The 25401-nt window shown below is 42.1% G+C and overlaps 1 protein-coding gene across 1 annotated transcript in view; it reads left to right on the plus strand.

The window, feature by feature from the left end:
- The first annotated feature begins 777 nt into the window (after positions 1-777).
- Positions 778-25401, plus strand: part of spred1 (sprouty related EVH1 domain containing 1) — a 37409-nt gene continuing 12785 nt past the window's right edge. Inside the window, exons 1-3 of the mRNA XM_030081855.1 lie at positions 778-1545; positions 16829-17087; positions 23528-23696. Coding sequence (XP_029937715.1) covers positions 1514-1545; positions 16829-17087; positions 23528-23696 — 460 coding nt within the window. The 5' untranslated portion in view covers positions 778-1513. The remainder of the gene's footprint in view (positions 1546-16828; positions 17088-23527; positions 23697-25401) is intronic.

Genomic DNA, 25401 nt, shown 5'->3' on the forward strand with positions numbered 1-25401 from the left:
TGTGTTTGGTGTGGAAAGTGAGGCAGAAACTTGTTACTTATGGCTTATTATTGAAGGAAGCAGGTTGTCATGCCTCAGTTTTAATTTAGCAAAATAAAATGTTATACGCCTAATGCCCAATTATTATCATATAGTGACATATCAAGCTATACCAGTAGCCTTCTCTAGAAATAATGTTAATATTATTTTATGAATTCAGTCTTATATAGGTTACAATTTTTTTTTATTATTTTTTATTTTTTACATTTTTGCATAATCTAATTCCTGGTGCGACAGTGGCCATGCTTTTGAATGAAAATCGTGATAAAAAAAAAAAAATGCAACTTGGCCTCAGCAACGTTCATAAAGAGAGATCTGATGAGGGCTAATTCCACGTGCTGCACTAGTGGGGTTGTGTACATTTACAAGAATTTCCCACAGTTTCAGATAAAGGTTTTTTAAAAGAGGCTAGGAGGCAGTCGACCGCAGTAAAGCATCTTAATGAAAGAAACAACAGAAATTATTAATGGTTGTGTCTTGGTGACAGACCAAGTCCTTCCTCCAGATTATTTTCTACTTTGCGTGCTATCACACAGACGCTTCCCTCTTCTATGTATCAATGCGTGATTGAAGGGAAACTTCTTTTGGGAAGTGTGGGGACTACTTTAGGTCAACTTTGGAAGGGAACATTCCGATTTTACACCACATGTTTACGGCGGAGCGCACAATAATACAACATGCACTACTCTTCGAGAAAACATTGTCAGCGATGTGCCTGTAGATTTTATTTGGCAGTAATCGCATTATATTTTTGCTACGTCGCGGAAGGATCTAATTTTCTCAAGCGAGGGTCGACACATCCGCCCAGTTTTCCGATGTTTCATTCCCCCCCGAGTTGAAAATGGAGTTCGATTAAAGCAGATGTCCAGCAACTTCCTAAGGAAATTTTAGGTCTCGGTAGTTTTACTTCATGCGTTAATATCAATATTGAAAACAACTGGAACATTTCCCCTTGCTTTGGATGCCTTTACTGCAAATTACTCGGACACGTTGACGGAGCAACGCTGCACAGCGCTTTTCAAGTGTTGTCCTGGACCTGAAGTTGGCGAATGGATGCTCGACAGCCAGCCATAAATAACCTGCCAAACGTTACAGTGTACAACAATTTGTACATTTTTTAAGGATCTATACATGTTTTTGACCATCCGGGATCTGTGTTTGTTGAAGAGGATGTTGCCTATGTGCGATTTGTTGTGGTCGGATTTTACTTCCAGGGAAGATAAAATGAATCAACGAATGTCATTCCTCCTCGCGATTTAACGTTAGTTCCAGCCAGCAAAGCTAACGTTAAGCTAGCTCACTTGGTTTTCACAGGGACGCTTAGTTAGGCATGCTCCATTGTAACCATTTACTTATTATCCAGAATAGGGTGATTTTCATATGTGAAAGAAAATGGTGATATTTGAGGTATTTTATCCCGCCGTCACTGCGTCGTCGATGCTATTGCTAGGATTTGGATCCCCGTGAGAAAAAAATGAGTGAAGATTCAACAAATCCACACAACGAGTGAGTATTACTATGCTAAAGTTACATTCTCTCTCCATTTACAGCATAGGTTTCAAACAGCAACGATAAGTAGCACATATCTCACGATTTTATACGCTTTGGTTGGTCAAGTATGTATACTCGATAAATGACATTTCTCATCGACAGACACTGATATCCATCACTCCCCTCTACCCATAATAACAATAATAATAATAAAAATAGCAAAGATGCAATCGACCCTTTCCGTCTTTGTGTTCGGATAGTTTTACAGGTCAGTTTAAAACCACCCTATGGATTATTTGATGAGATCAAGAGGAAAACGGTGTCTGTCAGGCGATGGCACAGGCCAAACCTAAACATGAATCTCATTTTCATTCTTTACCCTTTTGCTATTATAATTCACATATATGGACGGTGGCGGAATTCACAGTCGTCCTTGGTATCCACAGGAATAATGACGAATTTAGTTTACTCGAAAATGACATGACCGGAATGTTATTATTGCTGTATAGGTTGCCCCTTGTAAGCTCATTACATTGGATCACGCATCGTATACATATATACAGTGACTAAATTTTCCAATTTAATTTCATATGCACATCATGTCGGTACATCATGATCATACGATGAAATTTTGACAGTGTAGCTCTATGTCTAACTGTGTTTTTCCGCCATGATTTTGTGTTGAATACCATCATCGATAGCATTTTGAAAATCGTCTTCGCCTTCAACATGAGTTTTTCATTAATGAAAATGTTCCTTCGAACTGATTGCTGCATTGTCAGCGTTCAAAAGCCGAAGATGCCATTTTTTCTCAATCACGCTCATTTGCATATCACAATCTCCATTCATAAAAAATGTAAAAAAAAAAAAAAAAAAAAAGAAGAAGAAGAAGAGGGGAACGTTGACATCAAAATCCACAGAGTCCACATACAGTAACTGCAATTTTAATCTTTGAGTAAGGTGTTTCTGCTCACGTTGTTGCGCCCATTTTAAGTGCGATTTCGTATTGTTTTAATGGGCTGATCCCTTGTGTGCGCTTGTTGACAGTCAGTGAGAAATATCTGCTTCGGGAGGTGCTGCGGTCACATGATCCCCTCCATTCATAAAGTACCTGCCTGCCCATTCACAGCACTGTACACTGTTTCGCATTGCATCGCCGATCACACAATGATCACATTTCGTACATTTACTGCAGAATATATTACACATGAAAACCCACATGACTGTTAATCGTTTACTTGAAATAAGTGCGCTGTATGTATTTTGTTTATCCGATGTTTTTTAAGTCTGTCAAAGGCCTTTTTATAATCTATTTGCACACAGGAAGTCATATGCCTTTCTGAATCGCTGACATTGTCATGGTTTATTGTCCGAAACACCCATGGTTTTCCCCCGTCCCATTTATCTGCCGCTTATGGGGTTGATTTATTTAATGCATGGGCACTGTGTCCTTGAACTAGAAGTCTGTTGTTTCATATAAAATAAGCCAGAGGTTCACAAACTCCTATATCACGGCCCTCCAAATACATTAGAACACACACACTTCAAGCAGGTTGTTGTTATTACTTAAAATTTAGCATAGAATTGTCCAATTTCCTTAAGGCATATTGTGTGACACACTACTAAGGAGAGTGAAACCTCTGCAAAGAGTAGTCACCCAAATGTATTTTATAAACTGTAGGGAATGATATATTCCTGAAATAAAGGGATTGCTAATGATGGTGGGACTTCCTGGAATCCCATCAGGGACCCCTTGAAGCCCCTGGACCCCACTTTGGGAACCGCTGCCACATGTAACAGATCGCTGGTGGTGCAGGCTATATTGTGGGTTTTTTCCAGACCACATGAAGGTGTAGCTAAGATGGCTAGGGTGCCCCAAACACTGCATAAGCACAGATCTATGCTTAAACAAATATTTTAAGCAAAAATCCAGGATTCATCAGAATGTTCTTACTTGAATTTATTGCTACTCTATGGAAAATTTTAGAAAGGCCTTAGACCGTGTGTAGGCACAAATCAAAAAGGTCCTAGAGTCCTAGAAAATTATATAACCATACTTTGTCCAATGTAAAGAGTATATAGTGGCTAAAAATTTGCTAATAGTACAATAATTGATTTCATAATTATAAATGAATAGGCTTAACAATCTGAATGTAATCTGTATATTGGATTCTCCAGTTTGGAATGTGATACCTTTTTAATTTTGTTAATTAGTTGTCATGTTTTTGTCATCCAGTGAAACTATAATTCTATGATGATAAGCTGTTTCCATGAATTTCTAGTGCCATCACTGGAATATGCAGCTTGTTAACCAGCTGTCTGTTCAGGGGTTTTCTCACAATCTGACAATGTAGTTGTGGTGCACAGGGGAGGGGCAGCTTATTTTCAATATATAAAGACTTGTAGTGTGTTATGAAGTCATTAATTTTCCTCACTTACAGTGACAGCAGTTTGTTGTTGAGTGTTGAGAGAAAATAGGTCTGTGACAGAGAAAGATTCACAGTCCCATGCAGCAGCAGAGATTTATTTAGATCAATTATAAATCTCAACATATTAACAAACTTTTTAGAGGGTGGCTGTTATGCCACCGGTGAGCTTGTTTATACGTGGTGTGACTGTGGTCGTTGAAACTGTAGGCTAATACATAATGGGAAACCCTGCCTTTTAGCAGGCATGCAGGCTATGAGCAGGGTGCACAGTAATCTTCCAAGCATGTTTGACAATGGCATATTTACAGTTGTTAGCCTCCATCAGCGGTCACATGACACAGACAAGTGTGCCTTTTCTGGCTTCTAACTCTAAACAGTGGTTTGGATTTCAAGCAATTGAAGAACCTTTTGTACTTTTTACCTTTAGTGACCATGTTTTTCATCATTTTAATGACTTCACATCTTTCTCCACTGCCACATCTCTCTGTAAGTTTTCCATATATAGAGAAATGGTTTGTGTTAGGCTGCTAATTACCAATTGCGGGCATGCACCTGACAATTCAGAGTGGTCCTGATTCACTGACATTAGCACGGAAGTAAGAGCAAAATTGGCTGATGTGTACCTGTTATACATTTTGTGCGCGTACTTATTTTGTGCACAAAGTAAGAACACTTCTACGTAAATATTAGTGAATGAGGCCCAGTGTTGCTATGATTCCACTGCCTCTCGGGTTATTGTATGATTCATAGACTTGGAGTGAACGGAATACCAAGCATTGCCTCAGCTGTTTGTTTTTGTTATATTTCTTCCTAACGACAAAGACACTCACAAAAAACACGATATTTTTATGGCCTTAGAGAGGAACAATTGTGTGTGTCCGTTCATACATTCATCATGGAGTAGCATGACTTTCAAATGAATGCTCGATTTGGTGAGAGGGTTGGGCATGGACCTAGGAAAAAGTAGCCAACATTTCGCAGCCCTTGGCCAAAATGGGGTTGTGGCTGTTGGTGTGGCATATCACAGAAAGGCTTATAACTTCAGAACAAATTCACACATCATGACCAAACTTTGACTAGGTATGTCATGGGCCACAAAACACCTGATTAACATTGCAGGTTGGCAAGTCAAAAGGGGACATAGCATACCACAGAAAGTCACAGAGCTTCTCAATGGGTTAGCGTAACTCCACAAAATTTTGACACATGGTTTGTCTTGGGTTAATAAACAACATGTTACCTCCTCACACTGGGCCACGCCCATGACTTTTTTTTTGCAGTTTTTCCAAAGGGGGCCTTGCAGGGTGTCCTCTGACGCGGCGTTTAGCTGATTAGAAGTTAGCTGACATGCACCCGTGCCCATTTCTGGTGGTGCTCTTTATTGCGAATTCTGGACCAGAGCTATTGGCTTTACTAAATTTATGTTACTACCCATTAAAGTTTTGGGCGGATGCACCGGTGTCAAATTTACATGCATGCACTGCACATTGGTTCCTGTCGCGCACACAGGAGCACAGACAGTAACGTCATAGTCACGCATGCTGAAACATTTTGGCATGGAAGTTCTTCACCGTGAGGAAGACTCAAAAGCACATGCGCACTGTCTGCATACCTTGTTGGCACTCTCAACTGGAACTAAATTCCCTTTATAGCCTACACTCCCCTTTTATCCTTAATACTTAACACTTGACACTTAATTCTCCTCTGGTGCTCTGTCCATTTTGCACTGTTTACCCCTTTTTTTTTTTTTTTTTACTGTCACTTTCCTTTTGTAACATGCATACAATATCTTCAAAATAAACTTCCTGACTTCCCATGTTCACAGGAAATAGTGAAATAACAAAATTTAAGCAAAGGTAACTCATGCACAGTTCACATGTGTAAACTATGTATACTGCAGTTCATTTTTAGTTGGATTTTATTTGTACAAAAAAAATCTTTCCAGTAACCTGGAACACTTTTTATTTTGAGATTTGTTTGAGCGAGAGTGCGAGAAGGTCCTGTATTGTGGTGCAGTTTTGCAGAAAATATGTCTATTTTATGAACATACAATTGAATAATCCATTACAGAAAAGTCAAAAAAAATGTTTGTGTATGCTATCAGTTATAGTTCTTAGAAAGAAAGAAATTTGAAATTGACCTAAATCAGAATCGGCATGTCAGGAATAATAAAAAAAAAATTCTCAATTGTGTGCTTCCTTATACAAGATGACCTGTCTGCCTGTCATGCACCAACCTTTAGACATTGATGCCTTTCACTTGAATTTTCATGGAGCAGTGTTGTTAGTTAATTCCTGATAATGTTTGACATTTCACTTCATGTTCATGTGTAATGAAGTAAGGCTTTCTTCTTCTTCTTCTTGCATTTTAAACACCTTATCTGAAGATCTCCACACAGAATGTGTTATGAGATCGTCCTAAAGTGGTTGAGCCTGATTGATTGATGGTAAGCCAATTCGGTGTACACAAAGCATACCCTTTCCTGAGAACATATAACTCAGCCATGGCGCGACTATGTTCATACGGCTTAAATGAATAGAAGACACGTTGAGCCTTGTCAGATTTTGGTTTGTGTCCGCTCTCGGGTGTGTGTTGGGGCGAACTGTGTGGTATGATGTAAGACTAATTCTAGCTTTTGCAGACAGGGACTGTGATCATACAGGAAGAGGTAGGAGTGTGAGATTTATTGAGTGTATGCACAAACAGCTTCTGTGCTGAACATCAAATTTGTTTAAAATATTTATCTCAAAGAGTGCAGTAGTCTGTTCAGGCCATTGGACAAGGGTCCCACTGCTATCCGGCTTCCTATCTGTAATTAATCTTTACTTAGGTCTAAGTACTGGCTTTGTACATAGTGACAGTCTGTATGTGACTTTTTTCTAGACTGTTTTGTTGTGTTGTGATGACAACCAAGAGATCAAATTTCTTGTTCCTAGTTTAAATTTTCCTAGCTTTCTGTTTCAGAAACACAATACAGGTTACCGTTACTCAGATAGGGACTTTGCTTTGTCCCCCCTCAATTTTTATCATACAGAAACACAAAATCTAAAAGATAGTTTGACCATTTTAGTCTGTATAAGCTTATGTGACTTTGACAACATTGATAGAGGCCTCAGACATGTAATTGATGAAGGTCAATTTCTTTTATAGCTCATTTTCACAGACATAGGCTCATGATACATTGTTTTGGATTCCTGCAGATCTCTGTTGCTGTTGGTTGCCAGTCAACTGATTCTCAGTGATTCCTCTCTCTGTGTCCTCTTCCTATCTGTGTGATTGATTTGACAGCTCAGCGTTTTATCTGCTAATGCGGGTGTTGTGATCTTATCACCTGAGGGCTGTTGTGCACTCCCCATTCCTGCTGCCGAGCTTCCCCAAACACATTCCTCCCAAACAACCCTCATCATGTCCTGAGACGACATAGGGAGACAGCTACCTCAGCTGTTAAGGCCAGTGCTTTACAGCTTGGGTAATTGTCTATATCCTGTGGCCCTTATGTTAGGCTAAATAATTTCCTGGACCTTTTTATAGATAGCATTGTTTGGGGTTATTGCCAGTTGTTGAATATGGCTTCCATGAACACTTAGCTTTACTGTCTGGTTCAGCCTAGGCTATGGGCATATGTTACCTTGAAAAAGCCTGCTGAGTTGAACACATCTTTGGTTTTGCTTCTGTATTCTTTTGGGGAAGTGTTGCTTCTGACTACAGTGGCCCACACAGACTGTATTGGAATTTATCTCGCTTGAAAAAACCCCGTAAAAAACACTTGACTTGGACTAAGACTGCCCTAATTTGTTGGTTGCTTGCTACTATTTTCTAGGTATCTGTTCATATTCAGTCGTATTTAGGTGTAAGGTTACCTATCCTTTGGAAGTTAAGGTGTCTCTACATTGAACAGCATTTCCCACATATGTCTCACTTTACTGCAGCAGTTCAGTTTTCTCTCTTCAAAGATTAGAAAATGATAATTAGATGCGTAGGCTGATCAGTTGCATAATTGTAGAAGTTACTTTGTGCACTGACTATTTATGATCTTGTGCCTGTTTGTTCTAACAGAGACTGTTGTATTGTTTCAATGATTAATGACAACGATCCTCTATACAACCAGGGGGTTTGGGCCGTCTGTAACTGAGACAAGCCAACAAACTGAACAGGCCTTGTATGAATGTGGTGGACTGTTCCATTCCCATGGCCAGATTTGGGCCTGGATTCTGTGTATTTTAAACCCGAGCCACTTCCCTCTTATTATTTTCATTTCCTCTTCAAGTATTTTAGGAGCAGACATAAACTGGTGTAAATGTCAGCAATGCATTTAGAGCGTTTTTAAACCATTTATCTTATTTCGAAGACAATTAAGTTCTAGTGTAGGCCTAATCTGCCTCTGGGCTGTGTATGTAGGCTGTTAGTCCTAGACTAACCCCCCCACCCCACCCACCCCTATCTCAATACCATATAGCATAGCATGTCTTTTTTTCTTCCTCGAGGAGGGCCTCTGATGTTCACAGACCATATCTCAATGCCTCTAAGGAGTGCTTTTAGCAGCAAGTGTCTGAATTGTGGATATTGTTTTCAGTTGTGCTGTATGCGGGAGCATGAAGGCTGGGTCTTGTTGTGAGCTCTTTGCTGCAGCTGGGCTGAGATGGTTCTTTCCTGCGAGGCCACAGACATAAAAGGGCACAGATGTAAATCCTAAACCTTGTGTCTTTGATTGAGTTTCCAAATGCTTTGAAAACAGGAAGGGGTTTCTGTGTGTGCGTCTGTGTGCGCTCACTTGTGTGTTTATTTCTCTGGGAACATTTGGTATGTGTATTTGTCTCTGTGAAAAAGAGGCCCCCTATCTCACATGAGTGTATATATAAGCCAACAAAACTTTGTCTTATCAAATAAACGATTTTATGAGTCAAATTTCCAACTAGGCAATATGCACAGCCTCTTTACCTACAAGAAGGATGCATATCTGCTCAGTCAATTTTTTTTTTTATCAGATCTTGTTCTACTCAGTGGCCATTTTTAGACCTTGGATCAGGCTTTTATTGGGTAGGAAATGCTTTGTTGATTCTTCCAAATTCTTCAGTGGGCCGAGGCTACATGGACTAGGAAGCCTACTTGAATGTGATCATAATTGATTTTCAAGATGGAATAGTGCAGTTTGCTGGTTTCTGATGTTTGTCTTTTTTTTCTTTTACTTTTTACAGCCTACCAGAGTGTGGTGATGATGATGATGTTACTGTTTTTGCTGCTTTTGCGATGATGGCCTTTTTTCAACAACAGGGCATGCTGTGATAGTTTACAACTTGTTTCATAGCTGTTTCTTTTAACAGCCATGGGCCATCATCATGGTTTGGTGGTTAGTCCTTCCCAACTTGCTCCTGAGATGTTTTGATGGTTTCTCCCACTGCTAGACAACCGCCTTGTCCCCTCAGTTTCTTGTCCCCCCCCACACACACCCCCAAGTCTCAGAGTCTCTCCAGTAACTATGACGATTAGAAGCCCGGGTCCCTGGGGACTACTTTCACATCAAAGCAGACCAGAGACGCCGCAGCAGTCCAAATTTGTGGTTCCTCTTTTTTCTGTAATGGCAAGCGCAAGGTTTTAATTTTCCAAATGCTTGCGGTTCAAATTAAGATCATCTCAATATGTGGCTTTGATTGATGTTTGAGAATAGTTTTTTGGCGTTTGATACACATATGGGATTCTTTTGATTTATTACAGTGCCACGGCGCAGCGGCACCCAGAACATTGTTGTTGGGGTTGCAGGCCCAATCCAGTAATGGAGGGGTTGGTTAGCATCAGCGCAAGGCAGAAAATCAATGTTACAAAAACGTTGTGTGAGTGTGCAGTTTGACATTCGTGATACTGGTTTAGGTCTATCTTTAATTTGGGCGACAGGGTAATCTAGCCTACTAACTGCTGTCTGTGATGGATGCTACCAGAAGGCACTGTGATCAGTTAATTTGTCTCCATGTTAGGTCGTATTTCTGTGAAGGATGGTGGTAAACTTGAAGTGTAGATTTGCTGTGAGGTGCAGCAGCAGAGCAGGCTTGTTCTTTTTTTTTTTTTTTTTTTTTTTCTTTTTTTCTGAGTGTGTTGGTAGCTAAGCTGAATGTTCTTGTGAGGGAGATGACTCACCACCAGCCTGAGGTGTTGAGAGGAGATAGGGCAAATTTCTCTTTCACTTCTCTTTCTATAGCTAACGTATTGGTTTTCACTGCAGCTAATATAGCACACTACTGATGCTGTGTGTCTGCAAGGGTTTCTGTATGCATTTTCCCATCATCAGTACTGTTTTATTAATGGCTAACAGGCAGCCCTTTCAAAAGTGTCTTGTTGCGGCCCTCTATCATAATTTGCACTGCATCCATGTTAGGTCATGTTGGTGTTTGTTTTGGGTATGTCTGTGCCCTTGAGTTTGCCACTGGTTATTGAAGAGATGTGAACCGTGGCTAATTGGCCAGCTAGTTTGCACCGTTCAGATTAGATGCACTGCTGGAATCGACAGTGGAGTCCCAGATTGCATGTTATTTATTTCCTCATTGAGGCACAGTTGCATTGTAGGACAACTTTTGCTTTGACTTTTTAGCATTTATAAAACTAGCATTTTATAGTCACCATTTTTTTAGCGAACACAATACAGTAGATTTCATTTGATTGTTGATTCCATTCAAATTGATAAATTTTACACATACATTCTCACTCCACTATGTCAGCCTCAGATTGATAAATAGGTCTGTGTTAAAGACATCAAGACTTATTGAATTTTAGGTTGGCCCAGAGCTGTTAAGGAAATGGAAAAACAATATATTTTATCTTTTGATAACAGCTGTCGAGCCAGTGTGGAAGGTACCCAGACATTTTAGCAAGCATAGAGAATGAGTCACACCAGGAGTAGCTTTTTTTTCCCCCTCCGTCCTCCAACCCCCTCCCCTTTCCTAGCGATTGCTTTCCTTTCTGAGGATAATCTATAGAATCCGATTGGGATAAGTAGCTTGTGTTTATTTTCCCAATGATTTTTTAATGATTTTTCCCCCTCAAAAGTCCTAGAAGCCAAAGTGGTCTAGTGGAGCCTGACCGAGCCTGACAGCCTTCCTCCGGTTTTGATACAGGGGAGAGATGGGGAGAAAGGGTAGTTGGGGAGGGGGACTTTTCTCCTCTTTTCTGATGCTAATGAAAGGAGGAATGGTTTTCCAGCCTTTAGCTTGCAGAGTGTGTCTCCCCTGCAGCATGCTCCACTGCCTGGACATTGTGGGAGCACAAAACTCCAGGCCCCGGATCCAATAACGTGAAATTTCAGCAGAGAAGCGGCCATTGTGTAGAGAGAGGCAGCCGGGGAGGGGTTAGATAGAAGGGGGAGACAGAGAGGAGGGAAGGGAGGGTGACTTGGCGAACACCCAGGGCTCAGGCCACATCCTTTCTCTCTCCTCTCCCCCTGCTCTCCCCCTCTTCCTTCTCCCGTGTTCTCCCCCTCCTGTCCTGTTTTTTTTTTTTTTTCTCTCTCTCTCTCCCCTTTCCCCTCCCTTCCCTTCTGGGGGTGGGAAGCCCAGGGCTTAGGAAGGAGGCGAGCATGATGGCATGCTGGAGCCCAGTGAGCCATGGGTCGGAGCAGCAGACAAACGGCCACTTTGTCAGCTTAGGAAATGGTTGTCCCAGGATCCCCCTTCTCCACCACACACTGGAGCAGCCTGCCTTGAGGCCCAGGCCTGCCTGGCCTGCACGTGCTTCCCCATCACCCTCCCCCTTCTCTTCTCTTCTCTTCTCTTCTCTTCTCTTCTCTTCTCTTCTCTTCTCTTCCTCACCCTTTGACACAGCCATCCACTTTGGATTTGTGTGGGTAAAAGGCCTTACAGTTGTCAATTTCAGTGTATTCTCCTTCAGAAATCATTTTATCATTAGAGCACGTCGGAGGAGGCTTATAATTTCAGTCATGTCAAATTGTAATGTTCTTTGCTGTTTGCTCTCACCCGCTCTGAGGCTGGAGTGGTGAGATGTTGTTCGTTCACTTCATTTGACATTGTATGGACTCCAAAAAAACACCCTATAGAATAAGCCATAGCACATCCTGTTTTGTGAATAGAAAGAGCCATATTTAAAGGTGTATGGAAGCTGTCGACTGTCACTATGGTCTCCACCCTATTCCCATCCACGCCCTCCTCCTCTCCCGCAGCCCTCCATTACATTCTCACCCCTCCCTCTGTTTTCCTCTCCTGCTTTTGGTCGGAAATGAAGTCAGTCATCCAGCAGAATAGCTTGGAATAATTTGGAATGGGGGCTCTTTTCTCTCTCTCTCTGTCTCCCTCCCACCCCTCCCCTCTCTCTCCTGCAGCTGATCTGCTTCCGCTCTCAATTGTGTGTCCAGTGGACTGTGTGCTCCCAGCAAGGGGCGTGGAGACCAGCCTTTGTCTCCGCCATCCAGCTCTGGACTGTGTGTGTGTGTGTGTGTGTGTGTGTGTGTGTGTGTGTGTGTGTGTGTGTGTGTGCCTGCATGTTTTTTCATCATGTTGCATTCATATATCTTTTTGGAACAATTTCTACCCTTAGAAAAGAAAAATATTAATGAAAAGAAGAGGAAGAGAAGCAGGAGGACCCTTCTGTGATGCTTCCCTGTTGGTTTTGTAAAAGACATCTAGTACACTTTTTACTATAGATTAGATAGAGTGTCTGTTGGTTCATAACATGGGATTTAGAGTTGTTGACTTTATTTTCCATCATGTGCACTTATTCCTTGTTCTTTGTTGTAGCCATTTCTCTCATTTTTAAGAAATGGTTGGCAGGTATTTTAGGCTTCATGCACAAATGCACGTATACACAGCCCACTTAAACTTCCTCCCTGGGCTCAACCCCCCTCCCTGTAAGTGTCATGGTTGCTGGCATGTGTGTGATGGCAGGTCTACAGGGTCAGGGCCTGGTCATTGTGCCTTGGTCATGGCTGAGCGACACTACCGCCTGTCTTCTGTTAGCCCCAGGGACCCCTGCCTGACTGACAGCCCCTCCTGCACCCACCGTCTGCATCCTTTATTGGGGGCCGTAGAGGGGTGCAACAGCAGCAGTATTTCCCTCTTTTACTGCCCGCTATACTGCCTAAAAATGTAATTTTTTGTGTGGCAGAGGCTCTTGTGTAAGACTGCGTTCTACTTTTGTGACTCTGTTTTAGAGGTGTAACCACAAAGGGTGCTGGGAGGTCAACAGGAGGAAGTTAGTCATGGTTGTTGTTTCTGTCAGTCTCCCAGGACCAGCTGCCCTGGTCTCAGCCTGGGGGCAGCATGTGAGTGAGCAAACCGTCCAAAAGTATGAGCTAAATGTATGCATCATAAAACTGGCTACGACCTTGCCCTGCTTGTAGTAGACAGTTTGGCCTGTTGGCATCAGTCAGTGTAAGCTTACATTACAGTGATGATAGGCTTGTTTTTGCTCTTGTGTACAAACCTAATTTTTTAAATATAGGCACCATCAGAACAGCTCTAAGGCATGAAAGATTTAAAGTGAGAAGAATGTCCTCATGCTCCTTAGGAAACATGGCATTACTGTTCATTGTGTTGTTTTCATGACAGACTGGGTGCTTATTTTTGAATGACTGCTTTCATTCACTAGTATTACAGAATCACGACAAACTATTTGAAAATGCCCTTGGAATTCTGTGAATATGAAATAGTAATGAGAAAATGGAATTTAGTATAATTACCAGCTAATCTATGCAAAGAGGGACTAGCTTTTGTGTGTATCTTGTGTAGTGTTTTCTGTGAATAAAGGTAGGTGAACATGGTAGCAACTTTCAGGCAACCATGGGATGAAACAGATGTAAATTTCATTTCATGTAATATTTAATGTATCATTGCCATCATAAGGAAGTCATGTCCTGAATTCTTTGTCACATAATTGTCTTATATTGTAAGCCTCCTGATGCTGATTGTAGCATGACATTGCAGTACCATAAAACAAAAATCTGCAAGTGAGACATTAGAACTCTGCTTTCAAGATAGTTGCCACATGAAGTTGTCTAGCAGGCAGTTAAGTTATGCCTACTATGTTATCTATCCACTTACTGTTCAAGGTCCATATCTTTCTGGAGGAACAGAGGCTTGCCAAATCACCTTTCTTGGAATTAACAGTATTAGTCAATGGTGTGATACGAAATCATGAAACAATCATTGATATCAGCTTATTCCTCACCACTTTGCGACTTCAACAGAAAGCTAGCAGCTTTAGTGTAGCCATTAGGGCTGTGCGAGACAACTAATTTCACTGATGGTTAAATGGAAGTTTTCTGCCTGACTACATGACTAGCCTAAATTAAGAAAACACTCAAAAAACATTCAAAACTGAGCATATTTTGATCTTGTCCAGAACTCTGGTGGGATTCCTAATAATGCTGAGTGACCACCCGTTACAACCACAGTCACAATTTAAAAACAACAGTAGTTCAACTGATTAGTATTTCCATGCCGACTAGCAAGAACAGATCCATTTAATCATCTAGCTGACTAGTCACGTGTATCTTTAATACCCATAAAGACCACCGCAAGCCAGCTGTTTTGTTGGTTGATTTATTTTGGACTCACTTACCATTGTCATCAATCCTAAGAAAGAACTTTGGACGATGCTTACCAGGGTGCAAGGATATTTCGGTTTGTGCATGTAAAGGAAAAAAATAGCCTCAAGTTTAATGCTCACTGGCTCATAGATTAATTGCTAACCAATTACCTGGGCATCAAGGTTTGCCAAGGGCGTGGAAGGTAGGAGAGCAAAGGTTACCCATTGGAGTAGGCCAGGATTTAGAGTGGAGAGGCAGTAAGGAAGAGGAAGCAGTCATTCCTCTTTTGGAGTAAAGGCTGGCCAGTTAACTGTGTGATATATTAGTGCTATTGCTTCTGTCATTCAGGTACACTGCCCTCTGTCATCGCAATAACACTTTTACATTTGGCCACTGGGGAGGAAGAAATTATTTACCAAACTGTGACATCATCTTCATTAATAAACCCAGATGCTGGCTAGAGAGCAGCATATCACAGGAGGGCGTTCCATGGTCAAATTCCTTCCTCTCCTGCCTTGTTTCTGCCAGTTTTCAGATCATCCTCTGTCTGTAATATGTTACCAGGAGGATCTGCAAAGCGCTGACCTCAGCACACCCTGACCTTTGTCATTTCCGGTGGCCCAGTGGAGTGTCTGTTATCTAATCAGGGACACATCTGACTGCTGTAGAGGGGACATAGGAGGTAGGGACACAGATAAATGGGGTGAGGGACTGCTAGATGTATGTTTGACATGAAGGAGAAGAGTGTTAGAAATGAAAGACAGTGATCCTCAGGAGAGCAAGGAGGGTAGGATAGCAATAGCATAGCACGCTGGTAAGAGAGAGGGCGATGTGAGTGAGGTCCACTTTTGTCTGTTGTCTAGTTTTAAACTACCTGCTTGAAGGGAAAGGTTGGAAATCAGCAGGGGCCAGAGCCTGAGCTTGGCCACATGGTCACTCACCCTCTGGCTGGGGTTAAACATACACTGACTACTGCAGTGGTCAGGAATAGCAGTCAGTATTCTGTTACACCATGCACTAAACAAAATATAAATTCAATCCAAAGCTGTATCTTTGTAAATTTGTTCATTCATATTTTAGTTTTTGTCCTGTTGCCACTGTACAGTTTTTGCCCTGTAGGGCAGCTTACTTTTCATCACTGAAAGTAAGTGTACATTGTTGATCTTCATCCAATTTTTGCACAGAATTGAGTAGTTTAATATTTTACTACTTGCTGCTGTAGCTGTACAATTTTCCTCAAGGTTCTTTAGTTTCATTTTATCTTGGTGTCAAAATAGGCCATGTGTGATGCAGTATGTATTTGACTTTGCTGTTAAACATTCAGGTTGCTTTACAAATAGTCAAATCATCTTTCTGTGGTGACTGGTAAATTTAAGACATTATTGTATCCCCTAAACAAAACCATTTGGGAACATGGATTTGCCTCAACCACTGCTGGTTTGGCCACAGAACCTGGTTGTGAACACAATTACTCACATCCCTTTATTTGATTTTTCTGAATTTGCTGTGCACATTCATGATTCTTAGAGTAAAGTTTGTACTGATTTTGGTGCACCCATGACCTTTCCTCTTGCACCACCATCAGGCCAAAATTTCAATATGTGAATGTAATAACGTTAAGGCTAATTTCAACAAAAGAGGATTTGTTATATGCTTTGCATTGCGGGGTGGAATAGGACGACTGAATGATGTCATTACTTGGGTCAGCCATACTCAATACAGTCCCCCATCGGTTGGCTGAACTTTTGAGCCAGATAAAGGACAGAATCACAGTGTGCCACTGGGGATACAGGTTGTTTTGGGGATATATCTAGTTGTATATTCTGTTCTTCACTATAGGTTTCCCCAACCATTCTGTCTAGGCTACATGTGCTGTGATTAAACAGCATTATTTGTGGGGACGTTCTTCATACAGGTGTTGTGGTCTTGTTAATGTCTTTAACCCAGGTGATATAATAGGTTACACAAGTTAGAGAACACATAATGTTACAGCACATAATCGTAAATGAAACCTTGCATTTGTAAAGTTGGCAAAATGAATAAATCTGCTCCCTGAATGACTGACATAGTTTTTGACTGATCATTGAATAGCATTTGCGCAGTTTCACTTAATGTGAGTTTACCATTGGATCATTAAAGTCTGGAGTAAGCTCCAGACTTTAGAAAAAGAAAGATCCTGCAAGAAATAATAAAACCATTCAACACGTGCAAAATAAGTCTTTACATTTATGACAAATCTGGAAAGTGAAATGGCTGTGGTCATGTGTGAATATTGATTAACACTGATTATGGTCACTAATTGCATTGTTTCTCTCTTTCTCTTCCTCTCCATGCTCCTCTCCAGTGACAGTTATGCGCGTGTGAGAGCAGTGGTCATGACTCGGGATGACTCCAGTGGTGGGTGGCTTCCCCTGGGCGGTGGAGGCCTTAGCTGTGTCACCGTCTATAAGGTCAGTCGGGCGGAGGACAGCAGCAGCACCCACAGCGGAGGCAGCGGAGGAAGCAGCAGCAACCTCAGCCCCTGTAGCCCCAGTCCTAGCCCCAGCCCCAGCCCCACTACTGTGGAATTCCTCATCAAGGGCGAGAGGCTCAAAGACAAATTGGTAAGACAACCAATAGTCCATACAGGTGTGACTGCTGTCTTCTTTGCTTTGTAAAGCAGAGGCATGTCATAGACTGCACTGCACAAAGCATCATTCATGTGCTTGCTTTCTCGTTTGTTTACTTTCTTTCTCTCTCACGCTCTCTTTCATATACAGTCAGAGCACAAATGAGAGATGGTGCATTCTCTGTGATGAGATCACCATGAGCCCCCCTTCACAGTTCCCCCTCTCTCTATCACACACACACACACACACACACACACACACACACACACACACACACTCGCACAGGAAATGGTTGTTTGGCTTTCCTCCATGGCGCAGGTATCTGAAAATAGGAGCAAGCTGCATGACGCTGTGATGCATGATGACATCATCAAGGAGAAGAGCAGATTACTCAGGAGAGCAGAATGTGGGATGAGGGATGTGGGAAACACACAAAGAGCCTGAAATGGATAGGGGCTGGAAATTCATACTCACTCTGGTTTTCCACAAGTATTTCCCTACCTTTAAAAACATTTCCTCATTTTTTTTATTTTAAATATAAGATGGTATGGGTCAGTTTGGCATATACCATATGTATATTAAGCTCAATGTTCCTTTAAAGCATAATAGATTTGTAATTTTTGATCCATCCAGTGTGTCATACCTGAGTCGCAGTGTGAGCTCCACAAATACAGCTCCATTCAAATCTGCAGGGCTAAAACTCATCAATCATCTTTCAGTGCAAAAACCCACTATACTTTGCAGGCAAAGATAAGGTTCTGAAGAAGGTCCGCTATAAAATCGAGCAGTTGTTTATAGTAACTGTTGCTAAATTCCCTTTTTGTTATAATAATTGCCGCAGTGCTATAGTAACTTTCTAACAACAAGTGGGCAGGCATAACTGGAGCATACCTGGAGGTGTCCCCTGCTGTGTAAATTATCCTAACAAGGAGGGAATTTAGCAACAGTTGTAAACTACTGCTCGATTTTTGTGAAGTGAACCTTCTGAAGCACCATATCAATTTTGTGTTTCAAGTATAGTGGGTCTTTACACTGAAAGATGATTGATGAGTTTTAGCCCCTCAGACTTCAATTGAGCTCTAGTTGTGGAGATCCACCCAGCATGTGCCTCTGATTCAGTGCACTAGATGGATCAAGGAGAAAATGTAATCTATATTGCTGGACTTTGCTCGTAAATGGACTAAAGGGAATAGATATCAAAACTCCGAACCGATCATTTGTAAGCGGTGATTGTAATTGATAAATTCCCACTCTAGCACATGGCATGGTTTTGGCTATTCAGCTGACCTTACATTGACAAATAGTTGAAATTGTGGGGAAATACAGTTGGCATTCTAGGTATTTAGGCAGTGATATGCTGATGTTTTTGCTCTTTAGTTTTATCAGTTTGAATGTGAAATGACATTATTACTATGTTTAATCCCTCTGGATTAACATTTGAAGAAATAAAGCCTTCTACATTTTCTCTCAATTATAGGGTGCCAAATTTAGGTAGAACGATTAAGATTGTACTTTTGTGTGTCAAAAAAAACAACATTGTATACAGTTTTCCAACAGTAAGGTCTTCTTAAGCATTATCTTACTCTAGATGTTTTGCCCGATGGTTTTGCCCTTGGTGTTCAAAAGGAGTCCAAAAGAAAAAACAACAACTTGTGAACAAGTCCAGAGGTGTCTTCAAGCAAGTATGGTTTACCTCAAAGAAATTTAGGGTCTATTGCAATCATAGATTAATTCTCATAGGTATGTTACAAATCTTGTGTCTATATTTTGTTTTGCTTTTTTCTGTAATCAAAAAGCCACTGTACAGCTAAATTGTTTTTTCCACTTACAAACTAAAAATGACTCATAATGATCTTCGTCTGTGGGATCTTGGTGGCTCTGCTGGTGAAGACACATACCATGTATCTGCTACTTTGGGGGTTCATGGCCTCTGGTCTGTCTCATCTTTATAGCTTCTTTCTACAGTTAACTATCAAAATAAAGCAAAAATGACAAAAATAGTCTTTAAAAAATAATCTGTCTCTCCCCACACTTTTGGCACCCTGTACAAAATGTACGCATACAGGCACAGCTGTTATGGACTAAAAAATAAAGCAGACAGTCTGCACTCATGGCCACTGTGTTGCTTCACAATAAAAACAATTATGGCGCAAGAACATCCAACCATGTATCTTCTTCTTCTAATACTTAAGATATTTATAGAGTAAGTAAGGAAGCGCATGCATTTGATCCAATCCCTGTTCTCAGCTCATTCATAGTGTTGTATTTTTCGCTCATGTGACAACATCAGATGTAAACCAGATCCAGTAGAAGCACTGGGATAATCCTGAGCCTCTGATAATGAGAGTGTAAATCTGTGCGTGGAGCGAGAGCTGTCTGTCAGATGTTAGAAGACAGAAGAGGCCACCATGATGCACAGAGCCTGGTGGCTGATGATCCCCCTGACCCCAGAGGCTTGTTACAGCAAGATGTCTAAACCATATTTTTTCTTTCTTTTATCTACCTAGAGTACTAGGCTACACATAGCCATTGTATATGTGTTTTGTGTTTACGGTTTGTTTATGTTTGTGTGTTGCCATCCAAGTGTGCGTGTGTGGCACAGGAAAGGGTGTGACGGGAATGCTATTGTTCAGACAGGGTATAGACATTGCTCAGAGACCTCAGCGAGTGTTCTGGGATGTGGTAAAACACCCCATCACCACCAGCTTCTACCCTCAGCCACCACAACAAACACTCCTCCATATGTAGGTCTGTCGGGATGCCACCCAGTGCCAGGGTGTTGGCATCAACCACAGTGCCACCAACAGCCTGAGGGCATCAGAAGATGAGGGAGAGAAACACTAGGAGAGATGGAATGATGACTCCAAGAAAACAACAGCAACAAACAAAAGCACATAAAAACATGATAGCTGTTGTTAGAATTAGCACTGCATTGCCTGGATAGAGTGTTTTTGTTTTTTCCTCTTGGATATGCAAAAGGAAAAATTAACGCCATGCAGTATGGCATTGATATCCCCACTGCATCATTTTAAAAAAGGAATTGATTTTAGAGCTATAAATGAATGACTGATGATATCCTTTTATTTTGAAAATAGAGGCTCGTGGAATTTGAATGTTTGTTTTATTTGATTGATCTAGCCATGTCATTTTACTTTCTAGTGTGTTGGGTTTTGACTTTTGGTTTGAAGGGATAGAAATTTGGCTTCTTAATGCTTTTTAATCTAGAACACAAAAAAAGTGGTTGCAATAAGTATGTATCACAAATCATTTATGTCAATGTCATGGCATCATTGTATCATGTTTGATAGTGTAGGGAGCACTGGGCTGATTGTAAATAAAAGACAGCAGAAAAAACATGGGGGGAAAGGAGAAGCAAAGAATTTTGATGGGTGAAAATAAAGTCATTTGAATGCACAAGAGCTGAGAGGAAGTAGAGAAAGCGATACGTGAAATAAATAGCAGGAAACAGGGGTGGAGCCAGATAGACGGAAGGAGAGAGGTAGAGAGGATCTGTCTATAAGCGCAGTGATGCGGCACAGAGTGTACTAGTGATGACTCAGCTGGCTCTCCATATAGCTACCAATCACCCTCCTCCTTGCCCCCTTCTCTCCCTTTCTCTTTCTCACTGATTCTCTGTCTGTCTGTTAAAAACTACACATCTAATTGGCTGTTGATTATTTACTGGGTTTCACATCACGACATCTCTCTGGCGGTGCTCTCTACCTCTCCACTTCGTTTCCTGTCTTTTTTTTTTTTTTTTTTTTTTTTTTTTAAGCCCTCTGATTGATGCAGTTATAAATTTGGTATAGCCCTGGCATACTGAAAATAGCTTTGCCTTGGGGCAAGAGCCCATTTGATACAGTTGTCTATTTCTACTGGTAACCTTGTCGTTTACTTGTTTTCACTCATCTTGGCTTGTTGAATATGATTTGTAGGATGGAGGTCTTGAGGTGAGGGAAATAATCAACGATTATCCCTCACTACCCTTGCATCAGCATTTCTTGAATATTTTTTAATACCATCATGCTGTGCATCTATTCACAACCTCATCAAAGTGGACACATTTTTTTAAAATTCCAATAAAGGTTAAACATAAACAGCTTTATGCAATCTGAATGTTGTATTCTGACATTTGAAAGCAGCAAAGTTAGTTATGATAGTTAAATATATTGGGACAGTATTTATAAATCCAGTATGCTGGCATTACACATTTAATTTCCATCTAATTTCAAGATTCATGATTTTCAGATGTTTCCTCTAAACTCTTGATGCAGCCCCCTGTGTTAGAATAGATCACAGAGGTTGTAATCAATAAATTAACAATGATTACTAATGGTATGAGTAAGAGAAGACCTCAGGCCTGATTACTGTAAGAGTTCCAGAAGTTGTTTTTGGAAGGGGTATTAAGTAAGGTTCCTACTGGCCAGATAGCTGGATTGATTGATGGTAGACGTAAAGTGGAACTGCCAGTTGGTGTGCCTCTTTGTGTGTGTGTGTGTCGGTGTGTCGGTGTGTCTGTCTCTGTCTGCTTTCACACACAAAACCAGACCTGTCCTCCTGATAATCAGACCCTCTTGTCACAAAAGCCAGAGTGCAACACTAAACTCCTCAATCTGTTTACACTCCCTCACAGCTCTATTCATCTTCTCACCCCCTCCCTTCTTCTTTCTCTCTCCCTTTTTAGGTATCTCCCGCTATCTCTTTACTAGTCCCGGCACCTCTGTTTGTCTCACTCCCTCTCCTTCTCCACATCTCCTGCCCTCTCTCCTTTCTTCCTCTTCTCTTTAACCCTCTCTGCCACTGTCTCTGTATCTCTCTCTCTCTCTCTCTCTCTCTCTCTCTCTCTCTCTTTCTCTGTCTCTCTCTCTCTCACTCACTCTCCCTCTCTCTCTGTGTCAGGCCAGCTCCTCCTCTGTTTCTCTGAGCAAAGTGTGGAATGTGGTGTTAAGTATCGTCCTTCAACGTAACTGTGATACTTCCTCCTCTGTCGGCCTTGCTGCACGCTCACCTTACCTGCTCCGGCTCCATTCAGTCTCGCCTCCACAATCAGCCCCAGAGGCACAGCAGCCCCCCCCTCCCTCCCCCAATCCATCCTCTCCCCCCCTCATCCAAGCTCTGGGTAAACACACAGACTTAACCCTTGCCCCTCTCTTTCTTGTGTAAGGAATGTAGGTGATGTGATTACCAGTCAACAATGCGAGATGCACATCACTCACATGCAATTGCATACAAAAAGTAGCATTGTGTTATTCTTGTGGCTGCATCCGTATCAGCCTGTATAATTAACAACTCTTGCCCAGACATTCACAATACTGTGTGGTCTGGTGTGGTCGGATGACTGCCCTGCCTCTATACACACCTCGCATGGCTTGAACCTCTCATAATGCCGCCATGTATCAAACTGTTGTTGATCGTGGTGGTTCAGACCCAGTGGGAATGATGCCGTCTGCTTTGGTTTGTCAAGTATTGGTTTGTTTTCCTCCAGCAAGGTGTTGGGTGCAACAGGGTGCAAAAGGCATAATATAACACTTTGGCCAGTAAGCTTTTCATTACACCAGTGTCTACGCTTACGCAGATTTCTCTCACCCAGATTTCCCTGTGCACGCTCACATATTCACATGCCGCTAAGCCACTCTTGTGCACGTTTGTGAAAAACCTCAAAGACTGTAATGGCCGTCTCCCATTTCATTTAATCTGCCTAGAGGAAGGCCGGGAGGTGGCCAAGCAGCCCTGATTAATAATAGGTTTTGGAAACACAGTCTCTCTCTGCCACACACTTTGGCTGCCTGGCTCCAAAACATACTCAACCCCCCCCCCTCCAACACCACAACCACCACCACCATCACTGCTCTCCAGCTTTATCATCATCTGTAATGAAAACCCCACCATTTAGAATGTGTTTTACAAATTATCCAGAAAAGAATGTGAAATTATTGGGCCTGGAGTATTTTTTTTTTATATATAGGTTCAGTGGCAGGCTTTCCCTTTCTCACTCCCTCTCTTTTCCCCCGACTCATATTATTGAGGATTGATTGAATGTGACATGTTTAAATGGCTTACGGTGAGGAGCAAAATGAAGGATTTAAATCTGTATTCCCCTATGACTTCCATCCTCAGACCTTTAAATGACACAGTTTCCAAGTCAGCAAACTATGGCATGACAGGTCTTCCAAACAGAGCTACAACCTTCATTTTGGTTTTGATATGATCCAGTCTTTTCTTACAGTGCAAGGCTATATGGCCTGATCTCACCCTGCTCTTCGTCTGTGTGTGTGTGTGTGTGTGTGTGTGTGTGTGTGTGTGTGTGTGTGTGTGTGTGTGTGTGTGTGTGTGTGTGTGTGTGTGTGTGTGTGTGTGTGTGTGTGTGTGTGTGTGTGTGTGTGTGTGTGTGTGTGTGTGTGTGTGTTGTGTGTGCTCTGCATGGATGTGGTTAGGTGGTCCTCGAGTGCGTCCTGCAGAAAGACCTAGTATACAACAAGGTGAACCCCATCTTCCACCACTGGAGGATCAATGACAAGAAGTTTGGTCTGACCTTCCAGAGCCCTGCAGACGCCCGTGCCTTTGACCGGGGAATACGCCGGGCCATTGAGGACATCAATCAAGGTGGGCTTTGTGTGTGTGTGTGTGTGTGTGTGTGTGTGTGTGTGTGTGTGTGTGTGTGTGTGTGTGTGTGTGTGTGTGTGTGTGTGTGTGTGTGTCAGTGACTGGAGTTGATGCACAGCATAGTGGTGAGGGTGCCCACATGCATGTTTTTGGATGTCGGTCAGGGAGTTGTAGATAAAAAAAAAAAAAAAGCCAGTGTCAACTCACCAGAACCCACACCTTAACTCGGGCATCAAACAACCAGCATCGGCTATTGTTTCATTATCTAAAAATCAGCACGGCCCACCGAATTCTCTCTGCTATTTTTTTCATCCCCCCCCCCCCCCCCCCCCCCCAAGCTTTGCATTTACTTGAAGAGTTTGCGCTATATACATGTGCCGTCCTGTATGTGTGATATGATACGGGCATATGTGCATGGATATGGTATGCATTGTGTTGGATGCATGCAACAACCTATGTTCTTGCGTGTATGCCATTGGCTCGTAATGGTTGACCTAGCATCTGTTCTAGGAGAGATGTGTAGCGTTGATTAGCGTTGATGACTTCCCCACCGCTACCTGCTGGCTCACCCAAGCATGACCCCTCCTGCGCTATCTTATCAGTGCCAGCTGCCCAGATAAACGCTCTACTTCCTGCAGAGACTGGCAGGGTAAAGCTGTGCCCAGACAGCTAGTGATAGAGGAAAGGATGGGGGTGGGGTAAGGGCAGGAGTACGGACACGTTGAACTGGGTGGGAATCCGAGATAGGGGCAGTGGTTTAGTCGACAGAAATTTGACCGGGTTGGGGCTTTTGTTGCTTAGTCTGAGATTGAGAGATTGAAAACTGGTAAAGCTAGTCTAAACAGAGGTAGGGTTTGGTCTGTCTTCACACCATGTGGCATTTATGTGTCTTTTTTTCCCAAGCTAAAATAGATGTTTGACTAGGATGGAGTTGCGTCTGTGAGTTGAGTTAGCAGCTTTGGGTCCTGATAAGCATTATTTTTCAGTGCAGTGCCAGAGGTTGCAAAGTCATCCAATTAGCAGGAGAACTGCCAGCTCAGCAATCTGCCACCCAAACCTGTGTTACACAAGAGGCTGTCTTGCTGGCTGGGGAGCTATAATCTCCTTTACTCTCTAGACCCAGGAACCCTAGGGAGCAGCAAGGAGGTACAGCAGAACATATCATAAAGGCTTATCACTGCTGGGCATCTGTAGCTTCTTGCCCACAACCGTTTATCTTAGATTTGAACTTCCTGGGCACAAGTCCACACATAGTCTAGTGTAGGTAATGGATAAGCATAGACAGCAAGGGTGCAGTAGGGAAACCATGAATCATGAATGCTAAAATTGTAGTGCTGTATTAATGAGAGTAAGGCCCTGTGGAGGTCAAGCTACGCAGCACACTGGCACAGGAATATCAAAACTGTCCATGTTACAGGATGCTCTGATTGGAGGTGGAGTTGAAGTATCTGATGACAGCAGGAAAAGTATGATTAAACACTCTCTCCTCACGTTGCCCAGAGGCTTTACAGTTTCTATCTACTTGTAAATGCTTCAGCTCTTTCCTGTGAATGTCAGCTACAGCCAGGCGAGTTTGTCTCCCCAGAGCCTGCACTCCTCCTCCTCTCTCTCTCTCTCTCTCTCTCTCCTCTCTCTCTCTCTCTCTGTCCTCCCTCTGTTCTTTTCTCTCTCCATCCTCTGTATTCCGCCAGTGTTGTGTAATGCC

Source organism: Myripristis murdjan, chromosome 22, assembly GCF_902150065.1.
Source record: "Myripristis murdjan chromosome 22, fMyrMur1.1, whole genome shotgun sequence".
NCBI classification, from domain to species: Eukaryota; Metazoa; Chordata; class Actinopteri; order Holocentriformes; family Holocentridae; genus Myripristis; species Myripristis murdjan.